An 18,739-nucleotide genomic window follows, 5' to 3' on the forward strand; every position below is an offset into this window, starting at 1 on the left:
CCCGGCCCACATCCATCTTTACCTATACGTAGTCGGTAAAAATTAAAAATCGACAGTGATAAACAAATTCAGGCCTAAAAATTTGCTTAGAAAGACAAAATCCGTTTGGGAAATATTGCCTGATTATTTCTGATTCACCAAATTGCAAGTCCTCCAAATCCACCCTATCGTAATTCGTAAATTACCATAACACACCAGCTAAACCTAAAGCCCTCGCACTCCCCTCTTCGCTCAGACTCTCTCTCGTCCCGGCGTCGGAGTTGAACTCACTTGGGCGAAGTGCCGATTTTATTCGGTAAGTAGTAATCCGACACCCTTGATTTCTGGATTTAGAGAAGTTAGCAAAATTTTATGATTTCTTCTTGGGTTTCCATCAATTAGCGAGGTTTTTTCGATTGATTGTCTGCAAATTCCATTTAGGTTAGTGTAAATTTTAACTATTACAATACAAATTTCGATTTTTTTGAATCTGGAATCTGGTGTCTGGTGGTGGTATTATGAAATTTGAGATTTGAAAATACTAGGGTTTTGTCGAACAAATCAAAATGGAAAATTTCAAGAGTGGTTCGAGGAGGGATGACACGGAAAAAGATAGGGCGAGAAGGAGAGGAAGTGATAGGCGGGAGAGGGAGGAGAAGGAGGAAGATGGGAAGGGGAAATTTTCTGAGGAAAGGGACAATGAGAGAATGGATGTTAAGAAGAGAGGTGGGGATCGTCGACGGAGTGATTCCGAGAATTCTGGTGGGAATAGGAGCGATTCTTCTGATTTGGAGCCACGACGTCGGAATGATAGGCGTACCAGTGAGAGGGATGTGAGAGAAAAGGATACGGGGAGGTGGAGAGGTGGTGAGAGGCGAGAGCGGGTGCAGGAGCAACCGAGGAGAAGGTTTGAGGCAGACCGAGATGGGAATAGGAATGAGCGTGGTGTGAGTGATTCAGAGAGCTCTGGTAAAGAGCAGGATAGGAAGAGAAGTGAGAGGCAAGAGAAGGAGCAACCTGTGAAGAATTTGGACGAGGAAGAAGATGATGATGGGGGGAATAGGAAGAGAAGAGATAACAGGGAGAAGAATGGGCAACGAGAGAACGGATCTGAGAGTTCTGGTGAAGAGAGGGACATGAAGAGAAGTGGGAAACGAGAGCAGGAGAAACCTAGGAAAAGGTTGGATGAGGAAGAAGCTGGTGATGGGAAGAAGAATGGGCATCCAGAGAACGATTCAGGGAGTTCTGGCGAAGAGAGGTACAAGAAGAAAGGTGAGAGACGAGAAAAGGAACATCATAAGAAGAGGTCAGATGACAAAGAAGAAGATGGAAAAGAGAGACTTATCGAGGGCAGGCATGGTAGAAGAAGGGATGAAAGAAACAGCAGGATTGAGCGTCGAGCGAGTGATTCAGAAAGTTCTGGTGAGGAGGATAGGCGACGGGATAGAGAAAGGCGCCGACGGGAAAGAGAGAGGAGAAAGCACCGATATGACTCGGATGATTCTTCGGATTCTGATGGGCGTAGGAAGAGGCATAGTAATCGAAGGAGTGATCAGAGAGAGAGGAAACAAAGACGTGATCTTGAGGAAGGAGAAATAAGATCAAAGAGAGATAGGAATGAGAAAGATTCTGAATTGAAGAAAGAGGGCAGAGATGGGAAAGGAGAAGAACCTGCAAAGCCACAAACACAGACTACCACAGAAATTGGCAATCCAGGTGGTGATCTTGCTACCCTTGGGAGGACTGGGGGAGTGTATATTCCACCATTTAAGTTGGCTCGAATGATGAAAGAGATTGACGACAAAAGCAGCATGGAGTATCAGCGTTTGACATGGGATGCCCTTAGGAAGAGTATCAATGGGTTGGTAAACAAAGTGAATGCCATTAATATCAAGAACATAATCCCAGAATTGCTTGGTGAGAATCTGATCCGGGGAAGGGGTCTGTTTTGTCGATCATGCATGAAGTCCCAGATGGCATCACCAGGGTTTACTGATGTGTTTTCTGCACTGGTTGCTGTGGTCAATACTAAGTTCCCTGAAATTGGGGAACTTCTTTTGAAAAGGATTATTTTGCAGCTAAAGAGAGCTTACAAGCGCAATGATAAGGTATGTATGACCATTTCCTCTTTTCCAATACCCAGTTTTTAATCATTTTCATTGCTCATTTATAGAGTTCTAATCTGCTGAAATCTATCTACAGCCTCAACTAATGGCTGCTGTTAAATTCATAGCACATCTCGTGAACCAGCAAGTCGCTCATGAGCTTGTTGCTTTGGAGTTGCTCACCATTCTGTTGGAGCAGCCTACTGATGACAGCGTTGAAGTTGCGGTTGATTTTGTCAAAGAATGTGGCTCTGTTCTTCAGGACCTCTGTCCCAAGGCTTTGCATGGTGAGTTCACTTGTCACCCTCCTAACACTGCTGTTTGATTTCCAGTCTTTTAAATATGATTGATCCTTCTGTATCCATCCATTTTGCTTTTTTTTGTTTGTTAAAATTCGAATTTCAAAGCTGCTATCTTTAAGTCTTCATACTTTTAAAGCTCTATGCATTAGAAAACATAAATATATGATGGCAAAATGTAACTATTAGAATAAAAGCTATAACTATTTGATTAGAAACTATAGTTATTTGTTGGAAATATAATTAATAGAACATAACTACGGAGTATTTGATTCCTATGCGTAACTGTTTGATCAAGAATATAACTATTTGGTAATAAGTTGATCCTATACATAAGACCGTCTTATATAATTTTTTTGTAAGTGTGAAAATGTGGATTAATGTATGGACATGCCTTTGCATTGGTCTATGCTCTATCATTAGTGGTTATATTCGCCACACATAAAGCACACCCTATGTAATTTTTACCTTCCCCTTTTCTGATTGACTTTTTTTTTGGGGGGGGTAAAGTAACCATTAACAATTCTTTTCAACAACATAAGTTAGTTATAGTTAGCATAAAATATTTGATTGTTTCTTGTTCTTATTTGTGTATGTATAAACTAACTTTTGTATAGTACTTTTTTAATTGGATTTGTCTCCAATGTATACTTTAAAATATACTTTTTTACTAATTAAGATATTATTGGTCAAAGTTGTGTATTGGCAAAAGTGAAAGTCAAAGTGGAACAATTAAAAAAGAAAGTAAGATGATAAGACTATCCCATTATTGGTAGATTGATTGTGGTATGGTTTTTGGTAGTTACTGATAACTTTGATTCTGTTTTTTGTTTATGATGAAACTAGTTACTGGACCGGGCTATGTCCCGAGTCGTCGTATGTAATTTGAGACTAATCTTTATAAAAATTAAGAAAAAAGTCCGAACTTTGAGATTAATATTATTACAATAGTTCGATACAAATATTTTATTCGGTTTACTTTAAAATTTGTATTATTCTGTATTATATAAGTGTGATTGAATATAAATTTTGGTTAATGAAAATTAAATTTTAGTGTAGTTTATTTGATTAGTGAAAAAACAACTTTTCAATTCTCCAATTATAAGAAGTTCTTACAATAATGGTACATAAACTGATAAACATATAAAGTCATATACTCACTTATTAGTCCTCTTTTCGTATTGAGTTGTTTTTCTTTATTAGTCCCTTTTGAAATCTTTCCTTGTTTGTCCAACATTTTTCCCCATTATACCCTCCTAAATAAAATGACCCACTTGTTTACTCCCAAATAAATCTTTATCCCCATTAAATCCCTTAATTATTTCTCTCTTATACCCACATGGGTTAGATTCATGTGACAAGTGTACCTATATTGTCTTAGATTTCAAAAGGGACTAGAATTCAAGAATGGAGGGAGTACAAAATATTTTGTATCCAACAATTTTTTGGCTTAATTGGGAAAAAAATGTTCCATTGTTTTTCATAATTTCAATTCCTTTTAGCTCTCTATAATTGTAAAAGAAAAAAATAAAATAAAAGTACACTTTAGTATTCATAAGAAAATACTAATTTGTATAAGTGGAATATTAAACTTTTAAACAATAAGTATGACTGTATGACTTATAATGTGTAATGATATTACTATCATGACTTGTGTTATTGGAGTGATCGTTAGAGTTCTACTTTATAACACATGAGGTTATGTATTCAACCATTGATATTAACATTTCTTTGTTTTTTTGTAAAGAAACATTGTTTATCAATGTGTAGCAGTGACTTTGCGTCACGTAATTTGCTAACTAATAACCACATGTGGCGGCATCACATGTATTTCCATCGAGCGCTAATAATAGTATAGATTACATAAGGTTGTGTTTGAATACAAACATTTCATTAAAATGAGTCAGATTCTGGGAATTCAAATACGAACATTCGATTCCAAATTCTTGTATTGGCAAAAAGTAAGAATTATAATTCATCATTTTAAATCCACTATGTGTTGTTTGGAAATAATGGAATTCCAATTTCAGAATTGAATACTTGAACCGTTTATTTCTTGTGTGATCCAATTTAATAACTATACCAGCTACTAACAACAAAAATCCTTTAAGAAAAAAACAACAACAACAAAAAGTCAACTGATTTGTATGATACATCAACAATTTGATTTCCCTTGTTTCGACATACAAATCATTTGCTCCTTGCAAGATGATTTTTTTCCAAACATGAATCCATGTAAAATTTGATTGAAAAAAACAACAAAAAATGTCAACTGATTTGTATTGATACATGAACAATTTGATTTCCCTTGTTTCAACATACAAATCATTTGCTCCTTGCAAGATGATTTTCTTCCAAACATCAACTTTGTTGAGAATAAAAATAAACGTATGTGATTAATTTGATTGAAAGATTCAATTGGCAGCCATTGGTGAACTCCAATGTGAAGAACAGGAGAGAAAGAGGGAGAAATTACCAGAAAGATATGGCTGTTATGGTGTGGAGGAGTGTAAAATTTTCTCCATTTTCATTATTGAAGATCATAAAGGGTTTTGACATGGAGGGAATTGGTGATGATTTTAGGATAATTGATGCAAATTTCGCAAATATAGAAACATCCTAAACTAGGAGAGATGGAGGTGACCGTCGTGGATTCCGCTGCGACAGAGTAGATGGTCAAAGATCAAGCGGTCGTGTTCGTGAGGGTGGAGGCTGTTACAGAGGTGAATTGGTTATGGAGGTGGTCGACGTGAAGTTGGAGGTTGAGCTGGTCGTTGTGAAAGCGGTGGTTAATTTCAAAAGGGGTGAGAAGGGTGGATAAGTGGTGTTTGAGGAGTGGTAGTTTGGGAAAGGAGAGAGAAAATGAGTTGTTGGGATTTGAGGAATATGGAGAAAATGGTCATTGATTTCAAGAGATCTCGAGATGAGAGATGTAAAACATGAGGTTAAATTTTTTGAAATGAAAGCATTTGAGTTAGAATTTCAAATTCTTAAAAGTTGACTTATTTTGTTAAAGGGTTGATTCCAAATAAGTGAATTGGGCCAAATCCAGAATTTCAAATGAAATTCTAGTTTCCAAACATACCATAATAATTGCAAAAGGTCTTGCGCGTACTAGGTGTACAATAAATTTATTGTACACCAAGATAACTTTTACCTATTTTTTTGTAACTTTAACCTAGTTTTGATTAACTTTTATATTAGTAAAAAAAATGTTGATAGATATACATTCTAAAGAGTTAAATGATTAATTTTATACATTATTAGTGATTTTGAAGAAATGATTTTTATTAAAATGAAAAAATTTATCATTAAAAAATGGATAACTTTTACATATATAAGTTTAACTTTTAGACATTTTGAGTTAACTTTTACTTTGATGTACAATATTTATTGTACAACCATTGTAAATAAGAATTTGTGTAATAACTGTTTTCCTCTGTTACTCTGTTAGACGGCTTAGGCCAGTTGTGTTAGAGGAGGTAGAGAGAAAAATGAGCTCCAATTTTTTTGAATTATTGGTGTTTTTGTATTATATTTTGGCAAGTTTAAGTACCTTAACTTCTCAAAGCTCAATATCTTATTTTACAAAGTTTCGTATCGCATGTGAGAAGGTTGCAATAACTTCTCTTGAAATTTTCCTAAGTTTGATCGAAGTGCTAATTAACGGAGTATCAGACTTTAGCTTTGTAGTAAAATTGACCATCTTAAAGTAAATACCTATAAGAATTTGAGTGGATTGAGTATCTGAGTACCCAAGTTTGAAGGTGATGCATTCCTCTTTTGATGCTTATTTAGTGTAATTGACTAGTATGTATGTTGGTATATTAAGTCAGATGAACGCTTGAATTGTTTGATTGAAGTGGTAAAAAAGCCCAAAATCATAGTTTAGTAAGTATATTTTGTAATTATGCGATCTCTCAGGGGTTTGACTTTTCAATTACTTTGTTTGCCTTTGCCAAAGTTTCTCTGGTGCTCACATTGTCCCTTCTCATTCATCTGTGTGAAATATCAGGCATCTTCGAACGTTTTCGAGGGATTCTTCACGAAGGAGAAATCGACAAAAGGGTCCAATTTTTGATTGAAGGCCTGTTTGCCATTAGAAAAGCTAAATTCCAGGTTGGTGCTATATTTTACTTATGATAGCTTATTTACTTATTTAATTCTCAGTATTGCTGGAGTAATGACTTCTGGGGTTATTTGGATCTGCAGGGACATCCAGCTGTCCGGCCTGAACTGGATCTTGTGGATCCAGAAGATCAGCTCACGCATGAGGTGTCACTGGAAGATGAGATAAATCCTGAGACTGGTCTTGGTACTTGAACTATTCTCTCATACTTGAATTATTTATTACTTTATCTAATGAGTAATTCTTTGCATGTACTATCTCGGATTATAGTGAGTACCAACTAGCATTTGGGGTAAGTAATTTGTAGTACTTTATCTAATCTATATGCTATTTCAGACATTTTCAAGCAAGACCCTAATTTCACGGAAAACGAGAGAAGATATGAAGAGTTGAAGAAATCGATACTAGGAGACGAGTCAGAGGACGAGGATGGTTCTGATGCTGGTTCTGATGATGATGATGAGGACGATGATGAAGACGACGAAGACGATGAAGAGCAGCAAATGCAGATAAAAGATGAAACAGAAACCAACCTTATAAATCTCCGAAGAACTATATATTTAACAATTATGTCCAGTGTAGATTTTGAAGAAGCTGGCCACAAATTGCTGAAAATCAAACTTGAGCCCGGGCAAGAGGTAGAGCAATTCTTCTCTTTTCGAGTTCTCTAACAGCTTTTCTTGTTGCGTTAAATTCTGTTCTTGAAGTGCATCAGACTGTGCACATGGGGCTTGATTTGAAAATTGTTTCTCTTGTAGTTTGGAAGATTCTTTTCTTTGCACCCTTTCAATGTTTTACATGTTTTCTGTAAATTTAATCTGAATATTTTTGAACTCTTTCAGAAATACTAGGCAATCCTTCAGTTATTATCCTACCATGGCTCTGATGTATACCTTTTGCTGTTCAGAACGTCAATGATGCATGTTAATTTGTTTATGCAGTTTGTATTTTCTGGAATCTCCCTTTAGTTGTAGTTCTGAAGATTGTCGGTAAAATTTACTCTGATTTTATGCCGGTTTTATTTGTAACCTTCTCACATGTAATACGAAACTTTGTAAAATATATAGTGGAGTAATTATTTCTTTGCCTTTATGCCGGTTTTATTTGTTTGTGTAGCACTGCTTTTTTCTTTATGCTGATTTTATTGTTTTTGTGCTGTTTGTAACTGGTTATTATGTGAACTCATCTGAAATTGTCACTGCAGATGGAGTTGAATATAATGTTATTGGAGTGCTGCAGCCAGGAGAGGACATATCTCAGATATTATGGTCTGTTAGGCCAAAGGTTTTGTATGCTCAACAGAGTGTATCAGGAGAATTTTGATAAGTGCTTTGTTCAGCAGTACTCCATGATACATAGACTTGAGACAAACAAGCTGCGAAATGTAGCCAAGTTTTTTGCTCACTTGCTAGGCACTGATGCTCTCCCTTGGCACGTGTTAGCTTATATACGTTTGACAGAGGAGGATACGACTTCTTCATCGCGTATCTTCATCAAAATCCTTTTCCAGGTAATCTGGGCTTTTGCTGTATCTTGTATCTTATAAACATGATAAAACTTTATTTTGTTCTCTATGGATATACTTTTGCTTCATTACCTAATTTGGTTATTGTTAAACCATTAATGCAGGAATTGTCGGAGCACCTTGGTATCCGGTTGCTCAATGAAAAACTGAATGACCCTACAATGCAGGAATCCTTCGATTCAATATTTCCCAAAGATAATCCTAGAAACACACGGTTTGCTATCAACTTCTTTACGTCCATAGGGCTTGGAGGAATAACTGAGAATCTGAGGGAGTACCTTAAGAACATGCCACGAATGATAATGCAACAACAGAAACCAGAGTCAGAAGATGAGTCTGGATCTGGTTCTGGTTCTGGTTCTGGTTCTGATTCTGATTCAAGTTCATCAGGCTCGGGGTCATCATCCTCTGCTGAATCTGATTCAAGTTCGTCAAGCTCTGATGATGATAGGCGCAGGAAAAGGAAGAAGGATGATAGCAGTAGTGGTAGACATAGGAAACGGAGGAAGGGAGATTAGGAAACACACTGAAACCTCTTCTTCCTAGCACTGTCTTGCATTGGAGAAACAAGTCATATTTCAAATGTAGGTGACACTAAAGATGGAAATAGAATTTGTACTAGTGTAGCTGAGAATTTTATTCAAGGTTTTGAAGTTTTGTAATTACTTGGTTCACTTTTTCTCGTAAAGTTTTTGTCAAAAATATTTACGGTTTCGTGAAAGACAGCCATTTATCAACTCTTTTCTCATCTTTGATCCATTTTGATGGATTTTTCGTTAGTTTGATTTGGGAAGCGGATTCAAAAATTCCTTTTATATATATCCCATTGTTATCTGGACTCGTATGTTCATACCGGACATGGGTATGTATTCAAATGTCCGACACGGTTATTTTTTAAAATAAATTGCATAATTTTGTCGTAGTGCCAATATCCAAGTGATGGTGTTTGAGGGAAGAATCATTAGAAATGGATTCCGGTAACATTACGTATATCAATCAAAAAATATTCTACCGAAAGGGTAACTCAGTAATTCTGTTTCAGAAACTGACTTCTACTGAAATATACGAGGAAATACTTTTTCCCGCCAAAAATCAGTTGTGAAATGTAACGAACTGAAACCCAGTCTAACTAACCCAGCTTTGCTCTCTCTTCATCTCTCACTATATATTCACCCTTCTCTCTCCATTTCTCAACTCTCTGCCTTCTTGAAATTAACAGAATTAACTCCATTTTATCTCTCTAAAAACAGCTTATTTCTCTCTCTAAATTGGTAAAAAGGGAAGCCATGGAAAGGAATGATCAGAGAGGAGGGAGTTTATCCTCAAGAGGTTTAGAGGAATCAAAAGGGGAGCATATCATCCATATGCATGATCTGGAGGCTTGTCTTCTTCGTCCTCAAGAAACAGAGGAACATCACTCGCCATTGTTATCCCAGTTTCAGACTCCGCAGCTGCCTAATACTCCTCCTAGAAGAAGGTTACATCCTAATAACCCCAACCTTGATACCAACCCCACCACTCTTCCTCCCTCCTGCAACCCCCACCCCCACCACCAACACCTGGGTTTTCGGTTTCGTCGTCTTTTCGGGTCTCCTCGGCTTCTCCATGCTTGTCCTATAATCGTCATACTCTGTGTAATCCTTCTCTGGTGGTTCTCTTCCCCAGGTACCTTCGTCGTTCTTTCTTGGAAATTTATTGCGCTGTTTTTTCTGGGTTTTCTTGAAGAATTCATCTCTTTTTTCTTCTCTTGATTGTTTGTTAATTTTTTGTTCATCACATAGTTTTCTATCTCTGTTAATTGTTAGTTTTTCCTGTTCTAGCTCAATCATCTAGTTCTTTTTTTCTGGGTTAAATTTGGAGTGGTAATTCAGAATTCGCATTGATTTTGATAACAAAAACGGAAAGAAATCAATAATGGGTAATTTTTGCGCACTCATCTTCTATATTGCCTGAGTTCTAAATTAGGATCTAGATTATTTAGTTGATTGGTTCTGGTGATATGTTGTCATTCTATCTGTTTAGTCGTTTGGTTCCAGCAAAATCTGACAAGTATAATATTATCTGGGTTGATGCAGTGAATTTGGCAATCAAGGATGGCAGGTTCATAGAACATTCCTCTAATCTATGGCCTTTTGCTCTGAATGAGACCGACCTTACTTTGAGCCGTCAGACTGTTTTGGCTGTTGCTACTTCGCCGAATCCCAACATTGAGCTCATCATGTCGATGGTCGATAAGGCGGCATCTTCATGAACAGCTGTAACGGAAGTGTGCACTCTTCTGGTCTGTGTAATGTGCACTTAGCTTCAAACATTTTTCATTTTCTTTTTACTGTTTTAGCTTTTAGTTACAATAATACGAAACTCTAGGATGGAGTAATAAGTAGGCTGATAAGGCGGGTGATGGTGCATTTTCATGAGCAACATCAGCAATTGAAGTGAAGTGTACACTCTTCTCATCTGTGTGATGTGCTACAGAAGTATTAGTTTGCGTTCTTTACTCATATATTAGACTGTCCCCATGTACGTTATGGCGTACTAGTTTTGTCTCTCACTTTTCAGTATAAGACACATTAGCTATATGGCGATAATTGTTCCATATGTAGAACTTACATTTCAATCAATTTTTGCTTGAGACATAAAAAATACTTGAGAGAAGAAGTTGGCTATGGTTGTAAGTGTTAAAGGATTCAAAATGTTACATGGTATGCTTTGAAAATTTCTGAATTTGAATTGCAAATTCACTTTTGACTGTTGTGTGCCTTGATGGGTTTGTGGGTTCTTTCTGGTAGTCTTGATTTACTTTTGTGTGTCTCCAAAATAGATCCCTTTTGTTTGGATACTCCACCTCTTTTGTGTGTTAGGAACTGGATTAGGTATTACAGTTCACTTACCTCACCAATGCGACAACTGCCGACCCCTACGTATAACACTGACCGCTTCTTTGATTTTACTACTCTGCAACAATCCCTCCTGGGTGACTGCCACAAAATAAGAAAAGAAACAACTAGTCATATATTGTTGTTCTGTAGTTGACAAGAATAGGCAAATAAAGGATGGATATTTCTAAGTTTGACATACCTTTTGCCAACGGAGGTTATCTGGCCTCTTAAGAACCACAACGGAGTCAATTTTTTCGGGGTTTTCCATCTTCCAGCGGCAGTAAGGGTGCTTATACCTGTCATGAGCGCGGTAGATTCCAATTGTTTGCTTACTGCCACGATCATACCTTGTTCGGCTCATATAGAAAATGTAGGGAGACTGACAAGGGTGCCTGGTGACTGGTCTGGTATTGAAGGAATATCCTGTGTAATCAGCTCTCTTGTACCAATTCAAAAAAGTTCGAGTTGGCATTTCCAGTTCTCTTGGAGAGACTACTCCTCTAATAACCTGAACTACATAGCCCCAGGAAACACTGACAGACCAGAGTCTGTTCTTGTCATAGCATATTGATTGCTGCATTATACTAGCTGAATCCTGGTTGACCGACTCAAACAGGTGACGGATTGCTTGGGGTCGTGTCATACCTGGAAATATTGGCTCCACCACGTCAAGGTGGTGGATTGATACTAATGGTGTCACTGGATGCGCTGCTAGCAGCCCCAATAGGTCTCCATACACATCATACTGCATTTAACAATTACCATCACAACTTTTTATTTTTCTTGTCTGTTAACTCACTAGTACTACCATACATAACATATGTGCATATATGATATATTTTCCTTATTGCATTATTTCCAGTTCAACTCCAATAGTCAAATGTCTGGTTCTATATATGTACTTAGTAGTACTGTCATACATTATGTGCATATATTTGCCTTGTGAATGTAACGAGATCTATGTGGATAGAACTAGCCTTTTGTTTGTTTTAGACTTTAAGATATACTGTGTGCAAACATGATAAAGAATTATACCTAGCTAAGAACTTAATGACAATTCCAAGTATTAAACGTGAATGAAAGTAGTAGAGAACTCCAGGTCTATAACAGTAATGATATGCATTTTAAGTTATAAAGCTGGCGAAAGATATGATAGACGTAGTGACGTACCTGATGAAAACCGTGTTCTTTAGTAAGAGGGACTCCTAACTCGGCCATACAAGCTTGAATCCTATCATCACTACCATACAAAGCAGGATAACGTTGGATGCAGCGATCCTGCATTTTGGCTAATTCCTTAGCAAGAGGATAGCTGATGGCAAAACCACCACCTCCATAAGCCATAGCATAAGAGAATATAATATTCTGGACATGACTTTCAGAGTTACTCCCAATGTAATAGTATTGATTATGATCATATTTCTCTAAGATCCTAACAACATTATCAACAACAAAAACGGTATCATCATCTCCCATAACAAACCACCTGACATCCTTCAAACCCAGATTAAGGGTCTCTGATACCACCCTTGAAATCCTCAATGCAGATCTGCTTCCAAGTCTATTGGTATACCTGAACTTAGTGGTGTCACCAGATATTCGAATTTCAGGGAGTTTCTCATTCTTGTAGGTTTTAACTTTGTCATCAAGCCAAACAACTCCTCTGGTTTGATTAGGCCTCCACCAATGTTTGATGTATTCCTTTCTTTTATCCCACAAAAACGAAGAGGCTGCGATCCCAAACACAATGTGTTTCAGCTGTGTTGCTTCTTCTTCTTCATCTTGTGATCCGATGTGTTTCAATGAAGTTGATCGTTGATCATATTCCTCTGACATGTCAGGAGGAGGGGGAGAACTACTATCATTATTATTATTGTAATTGTTATGTAAGGTTGAGTAATTAGAGAAAGAGAGGGATGTCTCTAAGTTTCCAAGGGTGGAGATGTTATAAATGGCGGTGGTTGTAGGACATTCAGGGTGGTGATACACGATTTGGTTGAAAGTATACAAGAAACAAATGGCTGATGTTATGATGATAATCCAAGATGCTAGCTTAATCATTGGTGCTCCCCCCTTAATTAAGATGTTAATCCTCTTCCTAATATTACTAAGAATAATTTGATTTGATTTTTTAGTCGAATTTGTTTAGGTTGCCATGGCCTAATTGATCGAGTTCAATCTGCAAACAGATGAGATGAGATGAGAGGAAACACAGGAGATTGGAGGAGTTAGTTGTTGAACAACGATGGCCCTATTCTTTCTCCTTTTGCCATCTCAATCTGTGGGGTGCTCAATTTTACCACTTCTGTATGCTTTTTTTTAATATTCTTTTACCCTTTTTATTTCCAATCTGTTATTTTTATTTAATTTGCAACATTGGAATTTTTTTTTCCTTATTTTTACAACTTTACTACACTCGTAAATTTGTACTAATTCATGAGATGTTTAAAAGGTAATGTAACAAAAGAGCATGGAAATTAACAAAAGTATGTACTTGTATATTCTTCAAATAAATCCCTCCATATAAATATACGGTGATCAAGATATCTAATTAATGGAACAACTAAAATGAAAAATGAGAAAAACCTTTATAATTTTCCACATGAAATATTATAAAAGAGATAAAATAACATTCTCTTGTACAGAGTACAGAGTACTACATATGTTACCATTATAGGCCGGGAGCCTTATAATTTTGTGGAGGGGATATATAATGGTAGCCTTGATTATCTTAATTATATCCTGATATGTAAGAATAATTTATTTCTCATCCACGCTTGCATATAACTACTTCAAAGTAGCATTTAATTCATTTCTTGAATTGGGTTAATTTAAGAAAACAGGATAAAATCATATGTGAATCAATATATTTGATGTTGATTTATATTTCATATTAGCTCATTAATTACAATGCAACCGGCGACCCTAAGGTTCATTTCTTGAAGTTGCATCGTATGTTTGTGTCTTAGGCTCCATTTAGGATAGAATGAACATATATTTACGGATATAAATACTGTAATTATAAAGTTGAAAACATTATTACAATTTACAAACCAAATCCTGTTATATTACAGAATTAAAGTAGCAAGTCTAACAATTGGTACAAATGCAAAAGACTAGATATATAAGTTGTTTATTGAAGAGCAAGTTTTATAGAACAGTAGGAATTTCTGAGGAAGAATTTGAGCTGGTATGCGCGAACAAGTAGCATCAGACTTAGACAATCCCCTGTGCCATAAATAGATTGAAGATCAAGTAAGTGGGCTAGGCAAATAACTCAGCTTGCTATATATATAATATATATCATATATGCCTTGAATTTAAAGTAAGTTTAGTTAGCTTACCAGGTTACGCCTCTTGTAGATCTTTATGTTGAGCTCATCATCCCATTTGGTTTGTCGGAAGGCCTCAACACTATCCAGTGCCTGCACCATTTAAATTTATAGGTATAAATAATGTTTATGCATTCCTTACATATATATAATATGATATTACAGACAACAGTTACAAGATCTCGTGCAATATACGTACCTTAAGCCAGGCTGCGAGCTTGGGCCTCCCTTGTGTGATATCATACTTGTGCAAATCTATAAATAATGGATAGTATCTTTGTACAAATGGAGCATACACAACATCAGCCTGATCACATAGATAGCAGCAAATTAGTATTGAATTTGTCAGTGAAACATCATATCAGCAGAACAACTGTCATTCTTAACTAATTAATAATACTCTATCAATCTATGCAATATATGAATGAATAAGTGTGACTGACCGCGCTAAACTGGGCACCAAGCAGGAAAGGCCCTTCGTGATTGTACTTTAAAAAACACTCTTCCAACTTGTCGAAACAAGTCCCTAGAATTGAAATGCACAATATTACTCACTTACAAATCAAAAGCAATAAACCAATGACTAAGCTAAGTTTTTATATTTTTTATTCTTACTCATTTCATCCTCTGAACGAGTTCCTCTGAGGTAGAAGAAAAGAGTAGGGTTCCATTTGTCACTGTACACAAACAACTCATCTGTATATTCTTTCTTAGCAGGATCCTGCAGGCACAACTTTCAAATGTCAGACCAAATATTTATCCAGATTAGACTTTATTAATTAGGAAATATATATAAAGAGACTTTATTTATTACATCAGGGAAAAGTGATGGTCCTTCAAAGTTGGCATCAATGTATCTGATCAAGTCCAGACTCTCTCCGATTATCTTCTTCTTGTGTTCTAATGCTGGTACCTGTAACCAAATCTATGATTCAGAAAACAAATACTCAATTTGACCAATTCAAGCAAATATCTTCTCAACTAAATGGAATAATCACCTTGTTAGCTGGGTACACCATCTCTTTGTACCAAGTTGGCCTATCATCTAGATCAATGGGAACTAATTCCATTGTATCATGTAATCCCTGAAAAGATCCATGTAATGTTAAATTAAAGTTAGTTTCAATGCACGAAATTAACTGGAAATCCTCGCTTCCTAAGAGGAGGCGTAATGACTAATAGTTGCATATACTTTTCAAACAATATCGTTCAAACTTCAAAGATTTTACCAATTAAGCTAGCAAATGTTAATTCCTACCAATGCAAAAATTGACAAAACAGATTAAAAACGAAATTAACTGAAAATCCCTAGTTTCTAAGAGGAGGCGTAATGGCTAATAGTTGCATATACTTTTCAAATTTGGCGACATCGTTCAAACTTGAAAGATTTTACTATTTAAGTTAGCCGATAAGAACTACTACTAAAGCAAAAGTTGACTCCTATGTCAAAAAAAAAAAGAAGCAAAAGTTGACAAAAGAGATTAGATGCCGAGAAAGGCGGTGAATCCAACTGGTAAAGTTTGTGATGCCAAACCTTGTAATTTCGGGCTAACCAGGCACGTTGGGCAAAAGGGCAATAGTAGGTTGTGTACAACCTATTAAATCCAAAAACAATAAGATTAAAATTAAGAAATCATACAATTTTATTTGTATTGTTAAAAGATGAACAAGTATATATGTACCTTGTTGTTCCATCGAAGACAGCAGGTGGGTCAGAGTTGGAAGTTAAGAATGGTGGAAGAACTTCTTGAATTTCCCTGAAAATTGTACAAAAGGGCATGATATAAAAACCAACATGTAAATATATTTTCTTATCTAGAACTCAAAGGCCTTCGTTAGCAGGATCGTACATAAAATTATAAACATAAATCATAAAATTAAACAACAGAAAAAGGAGAATTATTCATAGAAATTAAAATAAGTCAAAATTGAAGGTTATTAATATTACTGTGTGGCCATTGATTAATTTGATGATGAAATTGAACTTGAGATTTTTTTTATGAAATTCGATTACAGAATATGGAAATGATTCCAATTATAGGCCCCTTCTTATACTACAAATTCTGATCAAACTTTGACCACCATTGTTTTTTGGCAAATTTGCCAAAAAGGACCTTTTATAAGTCAAATTTTGCAAGAAAGGACCTTATATAATTTTTTTTGTGAAAACACACCTTAAAGTAATTTTTTTTGCGAGAAAGGACCTAAGGAAAGTTTCTAGCATTGACTGAGCTTTTCCGGCCATTAACTTGCACGTGAGCAGCACGTGTGGCTTACGTTAGCTAAAGACAATGATTTTCCCGACTCTTGAATTTTCAAACTTGATTTTATTTCGGTTTTTTTTTTCAATTTTAGGTTTTGAAGCTTAGAATTTTGGAGGAAAATTGGGTGTGATAAGCAAAATAATGCCACACGTGCTTCTCACGTGCAAGTCAATGGCCGGAAAAGCTCAGTCAATGCCGGAAATTTACTTTTGGTTGTCTTTCGCAAAAAAAAATTACATTAACGTGTGATTTCACAAAAAATAAATTATATAAGGTCCTTTCTCGCAAAAAAATTTACATTAAGGTGTTATTTCACAAAAAAAATTATATAAGGTCCTTTCTCGCAAAATTTGGGTTATAAAAGGTCCTTTTTAACAAATTTGCCTTGTTTTTTATTAAATACCAAGTACCAAGTAGTATGAAATCTCATATTTTTGACTAAGAAATTAAATCACGACTGTTCTTTGATTTTTTTTATAGCGTTATTTGATTTTCTTTGGTACTCCGTATACCGCAAAATGAAGCTAAGTATTCATAGTTTTTTTTTTCCTTCTAGAACTTGTATTATTATACTACTAGTTTTTGTGCACGTCGTTGCTTGCGAACATTTTCAAAACTGTTACGTTAAAAACATTTTTTAACAATTAAATTTTAGTAACAGTATGGTAAATATTTTACGTGCATACCAAAATTATGAAGAATTGCTTTTAATAGTAGAGATATTTACTGAACTGGTTGGATATATACTTTTATTTCTTGAATTTGCAACTATTTTCTTTTCACATTATGTAGTACTTCCTACATAATGCACCATCTTCTTTTGTTATCTTCATTGTCTCTGCATCTATTCCACATCATGCACTATATATATCTAATTTCTATTTATAACCGGCACTACAAGAAATTGTACTATTAACGACAAGAAATCCCGTCACTAAAGGTTAATAATTGTTGATTAATGACGGGATTTTCCGTCGCGAACCCGTCATAAAAGGTGGCCGTCGTTAACCCGTCGTAAAAGACATTAGCGACGGTTGATCCCGTCTTTGTTAAGTTGTTATCCCCGTCACAAAAGCCCTTTTACGACGGGATTTTTACCCGTCGTTATTAGGTTGTCATAAAAGATACAAATTTTTGTAGTGCGGTTTTACCTTGCATAATCTATCAATACTAAGTACGAAATACAAAAGTATAAGACAATCACAACTATTCCTTCCGTCTCTTTTTGTTCTTTACATTTTCCTACTATTTTAATAATAACTAAATAAAAGACTTGTGATATTAGGAAATCGTGAAAGTAAAAAGGTTATATGCAAAAGTATAATTAAATTCAAAGTGCATGTGTAAAATAAATAATCAAATGAACTAAATTTGAATACTACTTCATAAAGTTAAAGATTTTACGTAGTAACGTAGTTGTATACTTGTATGTAGATCGATCTAACATAGTTAACCAAACCCGAATGACAAAAGAGTGACCCGAGAACTATTTCTGAAAATAGATAACCTGAAAAGTCCCGAGCATTTAGTCAAATAGTTTGAACTCAATACAATTTTGATAAATGGACTTCTAACGTTAGTCTACTTACCATGTATATATTATTATTTTAGTTAACATCTGTATTCATCAGTATTATTATTATTATTATTAACAGTAGCCTAACATTAGAAGTCCATTCATCAATATTATTTAAATCGTTGTTATAATTATACAAAAATAAAGTGTAAAGGAAAAAATAATATTGATTCATCTTTCCTCCAATAATATATATTTTTATTTCATTTTTATCTTAATTTTTAAAGTATAAATATAAAAATTATTTTGGCGGGAAAAACTTGTACCAGAAAGTGACACGTATTATTCCTGAATCCTAATGTATGTGTTAGTATAATATAATAGATTCGATTCTCTACTCTCCCATTTGTATTTTATATCTCTTGCGCCTCATTTGTGAATTTTTTTTTTTGTCATATTTAAAGTCAATTCGTGGGAGAAGGTTGATCAATTGCACAATTTTGCACACAAAATCAATTCTTTGTGTGGTTTGCTAGTCAACTCTGACGCCTATGTAATTAAATCCTAACCATAATTTCAAGTTTCAACCTTGACCAAAGAATCAAGATCATTCAACTTATAAAAGTCAACGCTGCACACACTATTCTAGATTATCCCTATTTGTTGGGCTGGCATAGTTGGTTGGGTTGGGCCCTTTGGTTGTATTGTTTT

General features: G+C 35.4%; 4 protein-coding genes across 4 annotated transcripts; 2 read left to right on the forward strand and 2 right to left on the reverse strand.

Moving 5' to 3' along the window:
* Positions 1–118: 118 nt before the first annotated feature.
* On the forward strand, positions 119–8,785 carry LOC110800355 (uncharacterized). Its single transcript, XM_022005668.2, has 7 exons — positions 119–2,087; positions 2,182–2,371; positions 6,399–6,502; positions 6,596–6,698; positions 6,849–7,150; positions 7,717–8,022; positions 8,142–8,785. Exons 1-7 carry the CDS (start codon positions 546–548, stop codon positions 8,553–8,555), a joined length of 2,961 nt encoding a protein of 986 aa, XP_021861360.1. The 5' UTR covers positions 119–545; the 3' UTR covers positions 8,556–8,785.
* A 368-nt stretch (positions 8,786–9,153) lies between these two features.
* LOC130464226 (uncharacterized) lies at positions 9,154–10,538 on the forward strand. The gene is made up of 2 exons (XM_056833693.1): positions 9,154–9,702; positions 10,113–10,538. The coding sequence occupies exons 1-2, from the start codon at positions 9,324–9,326 to the stop codon at positions 10,286–10,288; spliced, it is 555 nt and encodes a 184-aa protein (XP_056689671.1). The 5' UTR covers positions 9,154–9,323; the 3' UTR covers positions 10,289–10,538.
* Positions 10,539–10,680: 142 nt separating this feature from the next.
* Positions 10,681–13,203, reverse strand: LOC110800350 (uncharacterized). Its single transcript, XM_022005663.2, has 3 exons — positions 12,087–13,203; positions 11,116–11,661; positions 10,681–11,015 (listed from the first exon to the last, which is right to left on the reverse strand). The coding sequence occupies exons 1-3, from the start codon at positions 12,975–12,977 to the stop codon at positions 10,914–10,916; spliced, it is 1,539 nt and encodes a 512-aa protein (XP_021861355.2). The 5' UTR covers positions 12,978–13,203; the 3' UTR covers positions 10,681–10,913.
* A 710-nt stretch (positions 13,204–13,913) lies between these two features.
* LOC110800351 (protein IN2-1 homolog B) lies at positions 13,914–16,279 on the reverse strand. The gene is made up of 10 exons (XM_022005664.2): positions 16,197–16,279; positions 15,931–16,005; positions 15,783–15,843; positions 15,247–15,333; positions 15,063–15,161; positions 14,864–14,969; positions 14,692–14,774; positions 14,448–14,555; positions 14,261–14,341; positions 13,914–14,144 (listed from the first exon to the last, which is right to left on the reverse strand). The coding sequence occupies exons 1-10, from the start codon at positions 16,205–16,207 to the stop codon at positions 14,133–14,135; spliced, it is 723 nt and encodes a 240-aa protein (XP_021861356.1). The 5' UTR covers positions 16,208–16,279; the 3' UTR covers positions 13,914–14,132.
* Positions 16,280–18,739: the final 2,460 nt, after the last annotated feature.

This window comes from Spinacia oleracea, chromosome 6 (genome assembly GCF_020520425.1).
Source record: "Spinacia oleracea cultivar Varoflay chromosome 6, BTI_SOV_V1, whole genome shotgun sequence".
NCBI classification, from domain to species: domain Eukaryota; kingdom Viridiplantae; phylum Streptophyta; class Magnoliopsida; order Caryophyllales; family Amaranthaceae; genus Spinacia; species Spinacia oleracea.

What these genes read in the sequence shown, in the direction of transcription:
- LOC130464226 (XM_056833693.1), top strand. Translation starts at nt 9,324, where the DNA reads ATGGAAAGGAATGATCAGAGAGGAGGGAGTTTATCCTCAAGAGGTTTA. An exon ending in CTGGTGGTTCTCTTCCCCAG is followed by an intron (nt 9,703 to 10,112) that starts GTACCTTCGTCG and finishes GGGTTGATGCAG; the next exon opens with TGAATTTGGCAATCAAGGAT.
- LOC110800350 (XM_022005663.2), bottom strand. Translation starts at nt 12,977, where the DNA reads ATGATTAAGCTAGCATCTTGGATTATCATCATAACATCAGCCATTTGT. An exon ending in AAGAACACGGTTTTCATCAG is followed by an intron (nt 11,662 to 12,086) that starts GTACGTCACTAC and finishes TGTTAAATGCAG; the next exon opens with TATGATGTGTATGGAGACCT. An exon ending in ATAACCTCCGTTGGCAAAAG is followed by an intron (nt 11,016 to 11,115) that starts GTATGTCAAACT and finishes ATTTTGTGGCAG; the next exon opens with TCACCCAGGAGGGATTGTTG.
- LOC110800355 (XM_022005668.2), top strand. Translation starts at nt 546, where the DNA reads ATGGAAAATTTCAAGAGTGGTTCGAGGAGGGATGACACGGAAAAAGAT. An exon ending in CTTACAAGCGCAATGATAAG is followed by an intron (nt 2,088 to 2,181) that starts GTATGTATGACC and finishes ATCTATCTACAG; the next exon opens with CCTCAACTAATGGCTGCTGT. An exon ending in AAATCCTGAGACTGGTCTTG is followed by an intron (nt 6,699 to 6,848) that starts GTACTTGAACTA and finishes ATGCTATTTCAG; the next exon opens with ACATTTTCAAGCAAGACCCT.
- LOC110800351 (XM_022005664.2), bottom strand. An exon ending in GTCTTCGATGGAACAACAAG is followed by an intron (nt 15,844 to 15,930) that starts GTACATATATAC and finishes TGGATTTAATAG; the next exon opens with GTTGTACACAACCTACTATT. An exon ending in TGGTGTACCCAGCTAACAAG is followed by an intron (nt 15,162 to 15,246) that starts GTGATTATTCCA and finishes ATTTGGTTACAG; the next exon opens with GTACCAGCATTAGAACACAA.